Below are 16,791 nucleotides of genomic sequence, written 5' to 3' on the forward strand. Positions count from 1 at the left end.
AATCTGCTTGAAATACAAACAGACAAAATGACAAAATGATAAGGTTTTGCCTTTTGGACATGGAACGTTTATCTTAAACTGACCAGTTGAAACAGAGGAGAGACAAAAACAACACCTCAGGGGTGGAGGGGACTTGTAAGAGATTGTTTTGTCAAACTATTACTTCAGTGATAAGAATGAACTTTCAGGCTTGATAGAAATCTGCATCACACTGCATTAATTCAAATGGCAGTCTGTCATATTAAACCAAAGTAAAATAAATGACATTTTATTAAGGGAAAAACCATTTCTGAAAAGTTAATGCCATTTTAGGTAAAGGTGATTGTCATTTTTGTCCAGTGTGATGGTGCATTTACTGTACACAAGAGGAGGAGCAGCATCAAATGTGTGTGACGATACGGAGAATAACATCATGACAGTTTGTTCATGGTGACTGATCAAACCCAACACCAGCCTTCTCCAGAGCTTTCAGCCATATTACACCTGTCTATGAAAATATACAGACACTTAAGACACTGAAGTGACGATGTGAGTGAACTTTGACCTGCAGCATCATTGTGAGACCTGTGATCAATACAAACATGCAGTCAGTTTCACGGTGCTTTTCTCACAGCAGTCTGCCACACACTGACACAGCTTTAACTCCAGCACTGGATTTTTGACTAATCAGTTCGTAATCTGTCAAATGGTTTCCTCAAAATTGTGTCTCTGCAAATGAATGCAATCACGCAAAATGATCTATTAGTGTGTAGATCTTAGTAATGATCCAAACACGGCTGACTATCACTTTCCAGTAATGAATCCAGTTATGTCTTATTTGGGGCCGTTGGCAGGATTAGAAACACATCAGAGCCTTAGAAATGTTTGACGAGCCACCAACCAATCTGTCAAAAATGTCACGTTTTACATCCATCCTTTACAACAACAGCAACATTTGCTAATTAACTAAATAAAACGATCGTGTATTGTGTGGTTCTACCTCCAAAGATTATTGTGGATATGTTATTCCTTCACACTGCCACTGGTTTGTCATGACAGTCTGTACATTTTCACTTCATTTGGTTTTCTGCCTGCAGTCCAAAATCAGCCTGAAAAAACATCGTGTTTAACGTAAATGTGCAAATATTATGAAAATAAAAACTTCTATCGTGACTGGAAAAGAAGTAATATCGTATATATAACATATACATTACCACCGCTTTTTATTGATTAATGTGCACTTTCTTTAAATATCGTTATTTAATACGGTTACATCACGTCTATAAAGTAAAGGCATCGTTCACTGCTGGACATTTAGTCCATCTGTGTGCTCGGCTAACAATCAGCTGTTTGACGCTGATAATAAAAGGCTTTTATTTTGCCCGGACGTGTTGGACTGCTGCATTCAAAAAGAAGAAAAAAAAAAGAAAAAGAAAAGAGAGAAAAATCCTGATTGCTGTAATGTTGATTGATCCGGACATTCATTCATCTGATTTGAGCTCCGCTGATTTAAACCAGCTCCCTGACGTAACTTTCACATTTATTTATTTATTTATTTATTTCGCAACGACGTCGAGGCTACATTTTCTTCTGGCTCCTAATATGACCGCCTCGGTGCCGTACAGGCACCAGGGGGCATGCACATAGTAATAATAATAATAATAATGCATTTGAGGAAAGCCTGCTACGACCAGCCTCCACCGTTTGCACCACACGGCCGTGCTGTGATGGAGATGTGCGTGTAGCTTCATGTGTCCGGCGGGTCTGCCCCTGGCTTTTTTTCTGGGGAAGATCATATTGGATCATATTGTTTGCAGGACGTTGTTCCTCCTGCAGCCCCCCCAGTCTATCCCGACGTAGTTGTGAATTGAACATGGCGACTGTACCAGTATATTGCATCTGCAGATTACCTTACGACGTGACCCAGTTTATGATCGAGTGCGATGCTTGCAAAGACTGGTTCCACGGCAGGTAAGGCCAGATTGTTCACCGTGGTGTTTTTGTGGCGGCTTGCATTTGTGGAAAACAAACAAAAATGGCGAGGTCTCGGTGCGTTTGACAGCTTTGTGGCTCTCCGTCGCCCGTCTACATCTGAAGAGAGGCCGCTTGGAGAAGAAGAAGAAGGCGGAGTTAAATATAGCCGACCGGGGTTGTGACATTTTTTCGCGAATAACGCTAAACAGATTCCCCTTTTAAAAAGTTACGGTGCTTTATCGAGTGCTTTCAGAGGGGCTTCGGCCATTAATTGCACTTCATGTGTATTTGTGTTCCCGCATCGCCGCGAACTAACGCGTCTGGTTGGACTGAGCGGGCGGCTCGGGCAGCGGGGAAGCCTCGGCTGACTCGCTGCTCGTTTCTCTCGCCTTTGCCTTTTCCCTCTCACTCGATATTTCCCCTACATTGTCTGTTAATGTCGTCACATTACAGCCATCGCGCTCGCTTTCGCTGACTGGTTTCACGGAGCTCGGTTGAAAATCACGACCCGAGTGTGAGCTCGAGCCCGTCCAGCCTTCGAGCCTGGCAGCAGCAGCCATGGCTGACAATAGCCCGTATTGGAAACCCTGAAGCTTCAGCGGGGGAACAGAACAACATTTCGAGCTTTCAGCGGGCTGGTTTGTCTCTGCTCTGAACCAGAGCTGCTCGCTGTTTTGTTTCACTGCGGTTGAACGGGGACGTGTCGCCCGCCGCCGCTCATCACTTTCCCCGCCGTCCATAAGCTGCGCTGATCTGGGATCAGTGTGTTCACATCATGTCACATTTCCCTCCTGTTGTCGTAGTTGTTGCTACACGACTCTGCCCCTGTGCTCGTCTTTGTTTTGGCGTGTTTCGCGCGGTTCGGCTGCACTCTGGGTGTCTTTTTGGGAATGGATCGATTGTTAATCGTGTTTCTTTAGGTGAACGAGCCCTTCAGAGAGCAGTGAGCGGTATTTACGCGCCTGAACGTTAACCCTTTCATGCTCCCTGTGGCTGCGCTGGAGCGTTGGCACAGTATGTGGAGGTGAATGAAACGCTGGTGATAAGCCATGACCTCCAGTCATCAGGGTATGCCAAACAGCCGGTAGACTGAGAAGACATCATCCCCCCTCAGAAAAGCATTAAATGTACACTGCAATAATATTATTTACACAGCGTACACCAGCGTGATGCTGCTTGCTGCCATGTACACAGGGGAGTTCTGAGCTCAAGCCTTAAAGGTTTGTGTCCCCTGTCTGATGCGAGAAGCTGTTTTTTGTTAACAAGTGTGTTAACAATGGATTTCTCAAGCATCCCTGCTTATTGGAAAACCCAATCCCTCAGGGTCTTGAGCTGGACCTCCTTTAAGAGATAAGCAGGGTTATTTCAATCAGATTGTAAATCTCAAAAACACAGTTTTAACTAAGTTATAAATGTGGCATTGTATGAAATTTGATATCAAAATAAGTGATTGATAAATGCTTGATTTCATGCACCTGCATTGTATTGTGTTGTTGGAGGAGCTGGGTCTGTTTTACCCCATTCTGAGACGCAGTCACTGGAGAATATTTATCCTACGTGTCATCAGCACGATTGTGGTACATCGTCTCAGCACATGACGCCGACATGAACTAACTGAAAAGCAGGGAGGCAATAATTGAATACAGTATGATGCTCCTCCGCTCGGCTGTCCTCCGATGTCTGAATACTGCTGAGCCACAGATATAGTGTATTAGCCTTGCAGGTGGAAAAGGGTCACACTTTATTGTACACTGTTATCTGAGTTGCAGTGCACATTCATGTGTCAAGCGAAGGTAATAATTGGCAATTATATTGTCACGCTATAAAAAGTGCCAAGTGGATGGTTTATGTGGTGTGGAAATATGATTCTGCTGGTTGTAACAATGCATTAAGTAATGACAATAGTAACAGCACAAGTATGTAGTGGTGAGCATGTCGTTGGATGAAATGTCGTGTTTTGAAGATGATGCTTACTTGCTGTCATAAAGCCAGATGAGAAGTCTCTCTTTGTGTCCAGTATTGGTCTGAGGTGTGTTAGGCTCAGCTTCACAGTCCAGCTCCATCAAAACTGACAAATTACATCTCCTGACAACTTCCAAGCTGACTGTCGTCTGAGAGTCCTCGTCGTTTTGTCCATGTTTGAGTCACAGCGGTGTTCAGGACAGGGCCTTTGAATGCTGCTTGCAGTTATTGTGCCCAGCTGTTGTTGATCAGGAAGTAGTTCAAACACTAACTGCTTCCAAAACCACAATGTCTTGTTTTTACTGTACATGTCTGTGTTTTGCTTTGTTGTCCAGCTTGCACATACAGTAAGTCAGCTTTGGATTTCGAAAGCTGCATCAGTCGATGTTTTTTAGATTTTCATGGTAACAAATGAATGCGTGGAAAGTTGAACGGGGTCACACGTGATGACAAACCCACAAAGGGTTATTGCTCAACCCTACAGCTCCACTGAGCCTTTTAGCCTCATTTAGCTGGTTGTTTTAATTTGATGAGCCCCCAGTTTACTTCAGTCTCACCAGCTGTTGTCAGCATGCACGCTCTGATAAATCTTCTATATGCAGTTAGCGACAAAGCTAGTTGGTGAGGACAGAAGCATGCTGCAGCTCTCAGGAGTCAGTGGAGACCAAACCACAGCTCATGGACAGTGAATATTGGACCTTTCAACTGGCCCACTCATATTTTTTGACCAATGTTATCTCATAACAGATATATCGGTATGGCCACATTTGTCATCACAATTCACAATTACAAAATTATTACGGGGAGCAAGAACAACTTAATGCTACAATAGTACATTGAGACGTGTCTCTCAGCATGTCTTTCAGTCAGTTTTGGGGTTAATTTGACTCCAGAGGTGAAAAAAATGTCGGAAATGTTGAATGCGACCAGCAGTTAGCAGTTAGCTTCCAGCTAACTTCTTTGTTCTGAACACACACACCCTGATGAAGAGTTTGCCATCAACAACACATTTGTCACAATTGTTCACTGTGTCTTTGATGTCTGTAGCTGTAAATAAATCCAGTGAGTCCTCGTTCAGGGTTTCCTCCAAGCCTGGCGGCCTGATGTTTTCTAAACCACAGAGGAGCGCTCGTTGGACACATAGATATAATGGTTGGAAAGCTCAAAGCTTGTAACCGTTGGTTATAACCAGAATGCTCTATAAGAATACAGCAGGTCTGAGATCAGTGCTCTTTTCCTTCATTATGCGTAGAGTGATGGTCAACACTTGATACCTCAAACTATCACAAGCTAACATTACCCAGCATCTTCAGCTAGCTAGTAGCACAGACATCCTTTGTGACATTTAGGGACAGTGTCATGGAGGACAAAGCTTCCTGTCCTCAGTGACACTCTTAGAACAAGAGCAGCTGAGTGTCGATACGGTTAATCTTACTTCACGGTCCAACAGAGACTGGGCTGTTGAGAGCCGTAGAGCAGAAGGCTTTATAGGATACTATTATCTGAAATTTTAAGGAATATACCAATATTATATAAGTATGCTAACATACAACTCTCTAAAACCTAAAGAAACACAGAATGCAGTCATTTGCAACTGAAATGTGTTGACCAACAACAGTTTTTTGAAGTGTTCCTGAGGCCATGCAGTAATATCCTGTATCAAATCATGTGTTCACAAAGTGGTGAACCTCGCATCCATCCATCCTTGTGAACGACTGAGCCCTTCCAGGATGCTCCTTTAATACCCAATCATGATACTATCACCTGTTACCAATGAACCTGTTTACCTGTGGAATGTTCCAAACGGGTGTTTTTAGAGCTTTCCACTGTGTTCAGTTGAATCTGTCACAATCAGGGCCACACAACCTATAATCTGTGTCACTTCCGTGCCATTGTAGTGCACAGACTCAGCAACTGCCACCAGTGTCCTAAAGGGGCGTGGCAGTGGTGACACCACCCATGTGATGCAGATACAGGAAATGATTCTTGGGTACACCATCTCATTCCTGAACTGTCTCGGAGCGTACACATTCTGCTTTGTTGTATTATTACATAAACATTCTACATTTTATTTAACGGTATACTTTTATACTAATCCACAAATCTATAGTAGTTTGTCACCCAGGTTGTAGATAGTGATTATCTATTTGTGAGGGTCATCACTTTAGTTTACAAATTTGCCATGAACAACAGAAATATTAAGCCAGCACTGCTACACAGTGTTCATCACACGGCACCTTCACTGATCTGCTACGTATTGGAAGTTGATATTATTACTATATCATTACTATTATCTGTTAGCTTCTCAGAATTTGACAAATTAATTGCAGAGCAATTACTTGATGATTACCCAGCATGATTATCTGCGTAGCAAATGCTTACAGTTGTGTAAGTATTGACTTACAGAACCCTGACTTTCCACAGACCTCCAGTCCGCTCACACCAGTCAGTCTTTCTGTAAGTGGCTGGAGTTTTCATCGGAGTGAGAGCAGGTCTTACCTCTGACTTTCAGGTTTGCTTACCTGCCCCACAGCAATGTGCTGTCACCGATTGTGAAGAAACAGCCTTTGTCCTGCCCATTAGGTCACATACCCAAGTGTCTGAAAGCATACTCAGTACTTAGTAAGTAAACCTATATGAATTCAGAAATAGTACACTGTAAGCGTGAGTACTTGCAGGTGTTTTTGTGAACTGCAGAGTTCTGTACTATCTGCTGTGCAAACAGTATATTTTATATATTGTATAGTAAGTAGTTGTCTAAGTGTAAGTGTAGTTTTATCCGTTTTGGTCTCCAGTAGCCTCATTAGGAATGTCTCGTCCACTGTGTGAGGGACAGACAGATGCATCACATAAAGCTGACAAAAGTAGTTTTACAGAAGCACCTGTGGTGGTGACATTTAACTCGTGCACATTTAAGCCTCTTCCTCTTGTAAAAGTGAGGCATACTGCTTGAAAATACTTCCAATAAAGCACCAATCTCCTGTCCAAGCCTGTCCCAGTCTGTTGTGTAGTGTGGCATCGTCTTCGTCAGAATGGCTCATTACTGACCCTCGTGGCTGATTGATGAAAAATACCACGGTTGGCTCTGGTAGTTGCTTAGAACCCCTATTGCCGTGGGTGTTTTCCCACATTGGCCACAGGGGGAAGCCTGCAGGGAGTTGATCACAGCTTGCTTGTGGAAACCAGCTGCCTGCTGCTGGGAACAAGGCTGATGAGAGCAGTGACGCTGAAGCAAACGGTAAATGTGGCATAAAATCAAAACAATGAGCTAAAACAGGCTGAAGAGTCACTAAGTAGAACTGCAGGGTAATGTGCACAGTCGACAGACACGACGTCTTCTGTTGAGGAGCAACTGTTAAAAGCACTTCCTGCAGCTGCTTCACAATAAAAGCCTTGTGGTGGTTCACAGGATGTGCTGAGTGTGCAGTGACAGTACATTAAGACTTCATTGCAGTTGTGATTGCACAGAATAGAAGAGCCGATCAGCAAACAGTGAGTAAATGTAAAGAAGAGAGGAGGAGTGACACCTCCAACCAACATGCACCACTAACTACACAGGAGCTGCAAAACAACTGGAGGCTGAACATAGCACGCCAGCACCTTCTGTGTAGTCACTTCCATGAGCAAACAATGAACCAATCAGTCCACCATGATTTAAACACAACTCTGTTTTTGATCAGGTAACGCACTGTTTGGCCTTAGCTGGGATGCTAACAGCATGAAACACATCTTCAGCATGAAAACATTTTAGAAATAATAAAAAAAAAATGTTCCAACATATTACAAATGCACTCTTCTATCTTGACTTTAGACTAAGATTTTACATTACTTTCCTTTTCCCATTGAATATTGAAATGAAAATTAGATCAATAAACGAAATAAATATAAAATGAAGAATAAAATTCAGACTCATTACAGTGTTTCCCACAGGATTTTAGGAGACTGTGGTGGGAGGGTCTCTGACCCTCGGGGTTGGGTGTGTGTGTACGTTTTCAAGCCTGATGTATCTCTTTAGGGCATTTTGAGACCACTGAATGTAATATAAATTGCTGTATATGAACATAACAGGTTGGTATCATCCTTAAGAACATACAAAGGCATATCAGGAATATTGGATTTGGATTTTACCAATAATTTGCTCAAACCTGGGTCAGACGCCCGCACTTCAATCAGATGTCACTTTCTGTCAGATGCACACACACGCACAGCGAGAGAGAGAGAGAGAGAGAGAGAGAGATAGAGAGAGAGAGCGCGAGAGAGAGAGAGAGCGCGAGAGAGAGAGAGAGAGAGAGAGCTCGCCAGACAGTGCAAGAGAGGTGGCATGTCCTCTTAATCTTCAGAAACGCTCTGATTCAGACTGTTTTCTCCCCGTTTTTTTTTTTTTTTTACACTTATATCTTTACAAATACAACAGTAAGAGACCGACTTTCCCTTTTTGTTTTTTCGGCATCAGCCTTGCGATGGACCCCCTCATAACCGTGGGCCCGGGGCAGCCGCACCCTCTGCCCCCCCGCCGGCTCCGCTACAGCTTTTAAGCCATAACCTCACCCCTCTTCACCGATAAGGCTGTGGCAGAGTCACTGACTCAGTGCTGTCGGATCCCTCTTTTCTTTTTCTTTTCTTTTTCTTTCTCGCCGACGAGAGATATTAAATAATTAATTTCATGTTAATTTTTATAAACGGGTAGAGAGAGAGCACAAACGACAGAGGGATGAGAGAGAGAAATAGCGCGAGCGGGAGAGGGAGAAATAGCGGACAAGTAGCTAGCTACCGGGAAATCAGCACGAGGGATAGCGGAAAGTTAGACTCTGTTTGGTATGTTAGAAGTTGACTGGTGCAATGAGATCAGCAACATGGCCGACACTGCTCCGGGGGGGGGACGAGACTGTGGCGGGCCCAAACGAGACTGTGGAGGGCCGCCACAGTCTCCTTAATTGGTGGGAAACACTGCATTATTTGCAGCACCTTTACAGATTATCACGGGCAAATAAAAACAGTTTATAAAAGAAGCAGATGCTGCTTTAAGAAGATACAAATGAAAGAAAATCAGTTTTCACTAGTACTGAATATAAAAAGACAAACTCCAATAAATTCCCAGATTTTTATTAAAAATCAACTGAAACTGAAGTCATGAGCCCAAATTCTGTCACCATCAGTTCTGTAATACTCAAACTGTACACATGGTGAAGAACCGTTAATGTAAACATGGCCTCCTATAGGAGCAGATTGATGTCAGGGCTGCCTTCAGGCGAGGAGAGAGAACAGGATCTTGACTTCGAGCAGTCAGTGGACACACTGTCGAGGATGTAACACCTTTGAATTATCGCTGGAGAACAGTGCATCAAATATGAAATGTCCCATGAATGGAGATGCATGTTAATTCTATCTCACTAAGATAAGATAAGGTAATCCTTTATTAATCCCACAGCGGGGGAATCTGCACTGTTACAGCAGAAAAGGTGCATTAGTGAGAAGCATCGCTCCACAGGAAGCAAGTTATGATAAAAACATGAACAATGTAATGAGTAAAACACAGTGATGGTCTACTCGGAGCAGCGCTGACTAATTGATTAGAATTTGGCTGATCATGTGATCACATCAAAGATTATTGTGGTACATCTTTGGACCACGGGCCCCACATGGGCCTTGTCCTAGAGGGATCCTTCCCTCTGCAAATAGCTTCATACTGCTCGCCACTTTTTCATTCCAGATGTAATACACATGTATTCAATGCAACCCAAGAACTACCTTTACTCTCACTATACGAGCCATTCCTCGTCATTTTTCTGCTTCACTGCAGTCTGTGACTCACCTCTCTGGACTACCCTGGTGATAAACAGATGCTTGACACACACAGATCCATATTTACATACAGACACTCAGTATGTAACAGGAAACATTTGACACAGTGCCAAAAATATATGAACTGTTAACACAACTACATGTAATATGAAGAGTTCTAGCACCAATTCATGTCTACATTACACACTGACATGCTTTCAAACCAAGTCCAACTACTGTATGTACTTTCCTATCTGTAATTCCTGTTTGTCACAAGCACTTCTGAATCTGTCTTGACTTGAAGTCCACAAAGCCTGACTGTCAGTGGATTAGCTCTAGGCCTTCACCACACTGACATCATGGTGTTTTGGTTCCGGCTGTTTTTCAGCTGCTATATTGAAAAAAGTGCTAATGGTCGCAGTCTGGCAGTAACTCGCCATGTCGTTTTCTTTGCTGGGGTTTGGAGATATCTGAGATTTCTCTTGCTATGCCAATGCAATGGAGGCAAATTTCATTTCATGGCACTAAAAGTTTTACATTTAAAAAAAATCAAAAGCTAAACGTCTTTCTAGAAACAGACCAAACAGTCATTCATTCAGCTTCAGGTGACAAGCTTTAGTGGAAATGACTGGGGTGATGTGACACGCTCTGTTAGTCATGGTGGACATCACAGGTCCTGGCTGAAACGACTGAGAACAGCTGGGCACTGTGCACACTGGCTGTTTTAATGTTATTGATCCTGTCTTCGTCTTGAGGACAGACATGTCTGATGTGTTGCGTGGATTAGTGGCAAAGCATTTCCCTCACATGCCTGATTGATTTATGTACGGCCAATTCATCTGGCTCCATGTTCACTGGAGTATTTGTGTGTAAACACGCATAAACACTGTGTTTCTACACAGAACTGTGTGCAGTGTGCACAGTCATTGTTTGTGTTTGTGTCAGTGTTATTATAGTGACCACGCTGGACCATAGATATGTGGTTGCAGCTTTTGAGTAATGCAAGCCTCCCAAATCCAAAACACTTTCTGTTTTTACTTCTTGGGTGTTAATGATGGTGTCATTCTCTCCTTACTTGGTCAAGACATGGTTCCCCTGTTGGTAGTTGGTGTCACATGGACTCCCTGCTTAGTTTGACCTAAAACCTGGACGTGAATCAAATTTAGCATTTTTTCTTAAAGGATTTCATCTAAAGCAACAATTAAGTCAAATGCTCATGTGTGTAAAATTCTACATTATGTATATTTGATTTGGCATCTGTGATTCGTGGAATTGTTGATGGCAGAAAAGCAGCAGTGGTGGACAGAAAAAAGGGAATAACTGGCAGTGGAAGCCTCATAGCTACATCATCTATCTGCGTTGTCATGTCACTCATAGGTAAAGATAGTAATCCAGGGATATGAGGTAACACATACATACAGTAGATACATACATAATAATTTACTGATAACTTGGGCAGCATGTAACGTGCAGTAAGAAAACATTTGGTGATGGTTTAGACTAACTGGCTGTCGTCCTGCTGTCCATGCTATTTGGCTGTTTTTATTATTCATTCATTCATTTATGATGTCCATCTGTTGTGGCTCTTTTCTCAGTCTTTACGTCTGACACTCTGTTATGATCAGACCTGCAGTTTGTACTGTAGCCTGACCTTTAGTAATTACTGAGCAGCAGATATGTTAGTAAATCTGTTAAAGGGCTACTCAGTTAAAGTTGGAGAGACAGACTTTTTCAAAGAATGATAAGCAGCAGAGACAGAGATGTCCCTGGATGAAGCTCTAAAGTGTAAGGGTCCTACACTTCCCATCATGTTTCCCCTAATGTGTTTTCTCTGAACCCTCCCTGCTTGGTAAACATTAATGCCTTTCCAGTGTGGAACATAGACTTTCTGTTAAAAGTCTGTAGTGCGGAAACCCAAATGACATCATCAGTGTCATTTTCTCCTCCAGAGCCACAGTAGATATTATACAACTGCTTTCACAGACAGAGTGGTGCTAACCATGATAAGTAAACAACTTTTCCAGAGTGAAATTGGTGGAATACCCCTTTAAATAGCACTGTCTAGCTTACATTACTTCGGTGTGTGTCTCTGATAGTGCTGGCATTAATGGCCATGGGTTTTTAGAAATTCACATATGAAGTATTCCTAACTATAATTGTTGGAGTAGAAATGATAACAGATGCAAGAGACTTTGGAAGAGCCACTGTAACAACAGTGAACTAGAACTGTCAAAAATGATTCACACCTCTGTTCAAACATGGGGGGAAAAAAAATTTGTAACCATCTGTTAAAAACAAAATGTTCAATGTATTCAACAGGCGAGAGGCATCCATAAAATACACTGTATTCATGTGAGCCACTGTAGTGTGTTTCCTCACACACCCAGAGAAGAGTTTTGAATGGATGGAAGTAATGTGAGGAGCAGGGTGGGACATGGTGGCTGGTGGACGTCACACACAAAGTAATGATTTACTATGGAGTGGCTGCTGAAGCTTAGTATTTATCTGCCAGTGGCTCATCGATGTTCATGTTTTCAAAATTTAATTTCCCACCCTGGTGAGGAGGCATTTCGGATGTGAAGCCATACATTGAAAAATTGTCACCTTAGGTCGTGTTGTCTGCTGGCTTGCTGCTGCTACCTGACAGCTCTATGATAGTATATGGCAAACCTTAGTCATTCAGATGTGTACAAACATTAGTGCCACAACAGTGATAAACATACATTTTTATGTATTATCAAAGGAAATGAGAAGTACAGAGACTTATCTTTATTATTCTAATATTCTGTCACTCTGCAGAGGAGTCGTCATTTCTCTTACACCCCACAGAGGAAGGTCAGGGGTCGAGAAGTGTTCAGGGACAGTGCTGCACTGCAGCTCATGGCGTGATGAAAGAACTCTGATGTGGTTTAGACCTGCTCCAGGTTTGAAAAATAAATCTGATTATCTTGTACTCATAAAATCAATTCTGAAACCAACACAGCAGCAATGTAGAGAAGTGAAAGTGGAGGTAACCTGATTCTGTGATGTGTGTTTAGTTTCAGACACAAACTTGTCAGCAGAATTAATGTGGCGCTGTGCCACAGCTGTACTATAGTCAAGGTGAGATGTGTATATAGTTCTCAGTGTTACTGAAACACAAAACCAGCCTCAAACCTACACTTAGGTTGGTAAAAACATGTCTCAACCAGGGACATGCACTTGGAGATTTAATGGCAGAACACCAGCAGATCACAAGTCTTCTCAATTTAAGACTTGTGATCGGAACATTTCTGCCACTAAAAGCTGAAGCAACCACACTGTCCCCCTGAATCCTTGACGAATTCTTTGATACCACAAAAAGCTATCAGTGAAAATGTCTAAACATGTTTGTCTGAGTTTTTCTCTAAGCCACCAAGTTAAGGATGTCATGAACAGGCATTTCCACTATGTTCACACACCCACCCACTCTTGGATTTTCCTTCAGTGAAAGCGAGAAGGCGGTGTAGTAACACTGTGGAGTTCACAGGGGGAAAAAAGGAAACATTCAGGGAAACTCCCAGTTTCAGTTTGGGAGCAGCGACGCCAAATGGGAGGAATTTGCTTGTGCAAAACACCACGACAGCTGCTGTTTTTAACAGTGGGAAAAGCTGGACATTCACTGCTTGTGGTTTTATCTCTTATCTGGAATGTTGCTCTCATTTTTTGCATCACCTCTGAAGCCTTTGTACAAGCCTGATTCTAAAAAAGTTGGGATGCTGTGTATAAATAGAACAGAATGTCATAACTCCTGATCCTTTTTGACATATACTCGCTTGAAAACAGTACAAAGTCAATATATTTAATGTTTGACCTCATTAGCTTCAATGATTTTTGTAAATATCTGCTTATTCAAATTTGATGTGAGCAACATGTTTCAAACAAGTTGGTACAGGAGCAACTAAAGACTGGGAAAGTCGTGGAATGCTCCAAGAACACCTGTTTGGAACATCCCACAGGTAAACAGGCTTATTGTAACAGGTGATAGTATCATGATTAGGTATGAAAGGGGCATCCTGGAAAGGCTCAGTCGCTCATAAGCGAGGACGGAGCGAGGTTCAACAGTCGAAGAACGATTCTCAACTAACAAATACAACGAATTTAGGAATTTCATCACCCACAGTTCATAATATCATCACAAGATTCAGAGTTCAGAGAATTCTCTGCATGTCAGGGGAAAGGTTGAAAACCAACAGTGAACGCTGTGACCTTCAGCCCGTCAGGCAGCGCTGCATTAAAACCAACATGACTGTATAAAGGACGTGGCTGCATGACCTCAGGAAGACGTTGTCTTGGTGGCACAGTTCATCACTGCATCTACAAATGTTAAGACTCTACTATGCAAAGTGAAAACCAGAAATTAAGAACATCCAGAAATGCTGCCAACTCGTCTGGACCCTGACCCTCACCTCAGATCAGCCGATGTAAAGTGGGAAAGTGTTCTGTGGTCTGATGAGTCCACATCTCAGTTGTCCAGTTGTTTTTGGAAATCGTGGAGTGTAGTGTCCTCTGCACTAAGGAGCAAACAGACCATCCAGACTGTGACCAGGGCAAAGTTCCAAAGCAGGTGTGTTTGTGAGACATTGTGAGGCAGCTGGATTCACGAGATGATCTTGTCAGGCTTCAATTAGTTCAGTGTGTTTGTGTCCAAACCATAGCTGTTTCTGACGGGTCAGCGTCCTTTGAGGAATTACTGGAAGGTACTGGCGTTGTTTAGGTGTGACGACAGTGAGAAGTGACTGTTTGTTTGAAAACAGCAATGACGGCTCCCAAAGAGGTTAGCATAGATTCTGCTATAGCATCAGTTATACCCGAACTGGAAGAGCACTGAAGGCTTTTCTACACGGAGAAGATGTTTTTCCTGTTCTCCCAATGGACTTTAGCAAGAGTCCTTCTGCATCATATGGCTTGTTGATCTGATTGGTTGAAGTCAGCCTGTGACAGGCAGATGTTTCATCCAATCACCTGCCAAGTATTCTTTGACAGTGCCTTTCTTTTCCAAACTGTTTCTAAAGATGACTAAAGACGGTGCGTCAGGTTGGTGTTCATGCCCGTGTCATGGGTGACTTACACATCTGTGAAGGCACGTTACTGCTGAAAGGTACATAGAGGTTTTGGAGCAGTAATTGCTGCCATCAAGACGTCTTTTTAGGGACATCCCTGCTTATTTCAGCAAGACACACACGTTAGAACAGCATGGCTTCGTAGTGTAAGAGGGCAGGTACTAGACCTGCCTGCCTCCCATTGAAAATGTGTGGCTAGGACTGCAGAATTCTAGGAATATTCAAGGTGGAAACTTTCTATGGGAATTAAGAGGAATTTATTAGAAACAATTGGAATAAAATTGAAATATTGGGGTTATTTGCTCAGGCTGTATGCACCATGTCATGTGCACACTGAACCAAACCTTTTATTGTATCATCAGCAGACATACTTCTAATAGAGATGAAAAAATCAACAATTTAGCTGAGCTGAAGTTTAATGAATTGACTTGACTTATTTAAGAAGAATGAATGGAAATGGATTGATTAAAACTCCTTAATCACCATGCTCAGATGAGCTGCATCCCACATGGTAACAGCCGGTTAGCAAAAACTAGCAGGTGTTAACAAGTTCTAACTGTGTGCTTTGCTTTTGGCTGCTATCTGCTGATTAACTGAAATACCCTAAAAAATATAAGAAGAATAACTTTTATCATCTCTTTGTCTTGTCGATATGTTTACTGCTGTTGTCCTCGCTGTGGGACATCAGAAAACGTGCTGGAGAACAGTTTTTAAACTGAGTCAGACTCACAGCGACCAATGCTTTTCATTGCTCTGCTGCTTTGTCCTGCTGAAAATAAGAACTAAAATAAAATGAAATGAAATGATCTAATCAGGTTGTGACTGAACGCCTGCAGTCCTCTGGCTCAGGCAGTGCTGTAGTGTTGGCAGTGGTGTGGGCTGCACATGTGATGGAAGAATGCAGCGTGCATGCAGAGGGTTGTAAGTTTACTAAATTCCTATTGGTTGGGATGTCGAATAATTATCTGTACATGTGATGGAAGTGTGCTTCTGAATGCAGGGCATGGTTACGGTTCAATGAAGTGGGCATACTTTCCCCCCAAATAAGTTCACTTAAGGTACAATCTTCATATTGAAATTGTGCAAAATTTCCAGAATTCCCAAGTTTAACTTCACTTTGACATTTTCTGGACAAATCCTTACTTTACAAACCCTTTGTGTTGCACATTATGAAGCACAAAATAGGACAGCAACATCCTTGACTGTTGAGCAACTGAAGTCATATCAGGCAAAAATTGAAAATTTCACTTTCAAAATTTCGGCACTTAGTGTCCTCTGTTCCCAAATGCTTACTGAGCGTTGTTAAAAGAAAAGGTGATGTAAAGCCGAAGAAAACAGACCCCTGTCCCAGTTTGAACTCTGAACATCTTGTCTTTGTACTGGATTCAGTTGAATTTCCTGTTGGTGGAAAAGGATTTGCAAATCATTGGATTCTATTTTTATTTATGTTTTCCACATGTTTGGGATGTGCGTAAGTTGGGACATTATACACGTCTGTGTATGTTATTCCAACTTTAGCACCTGAAGCACTGCATTTGTGTTCCATTGTGACTTGAAGCTTTCTCTTCACTCAAGGACCTTTAGCCTCAGATTTCATCTCTCATGCAGTTTTCCTCCTCACATAAGAGGGTTGTGCATTGAGGATTACACAAAAGTCACAAAAAGTCTGAGAAATAAAAAGTAGTGAAACTTTCTAAATGTTTTTGGTGTCACTACAGAAGTGTAAAGTGTCAATTGTAGAAAGGATCAATACATGAAAGGAACAGTGGAGGCGAACTGCCTCGTGCTAATTCAAGCAACACTTCCTTTCGCAGCTGCCGCGCTGCAAACCACAGCGCTAAGATATAGAGCGCTTCTGCATGTACAGTGTGTAGATGGGTATTTATAGTCTGATGTACGTATCGTGCTGTCCTCCACTGCCCTGTCCCTTTGTCCTGCACTGTACTGTACGGTCTGATGTGATTCTGCTGTGGACCGTGACTCCTTTTAAAGGACTGTTCCACCGTTTTTCATG

The 16,791-nt window shown here is 42.5% G+C and overlaps 1 protein-coding gene across 2 annotated transcripts in view; it reads left to right on the forward strand.

The window, feature by feature from the left end:
* Nucleotides 1-1,515: 1,515 nt before the first annotated feature.
* phf2 (PHD finger protein 2) overlaps nucleotides 1,516-16,791 on the forward strand; it is a 33,336-nt gene continuing 18,060 nt past the window's right edge. Inside the window, exon 1 of one of the 2 annotated variants that reach the window (XM_076750646.1) lies at nucleotides 1,516-1,950. In XM_076750646.1, coding sequence (XP_076606761.1) covers nucleotides 1,853-1,950 — 98 coding nt within the window. In that variant the 5' untranslated portion in view covers nucleotides 1,516-1,852. The remainder of the gene's footprint in view (nucleotides 1,951-16,791) is intronic. The other variant, XM_076750654.1, reaches the window with a different exon arrangement.

Source organism: Chaetodon auriga, chromosome 2 (genome assembly GCF_051107435.1).
Source record: "Chaetodon auriga isolate fChaAug3 chromosome 2, fChaAug3.hap1, whole genome shotgun sequence".
Lineage (NCBI taxonomy): Eukaryota > Metazoa > Chordata > Actinopteri > Chaetodontiformes > Chaetodontidae > Chaetodon > Chaetodon auriga.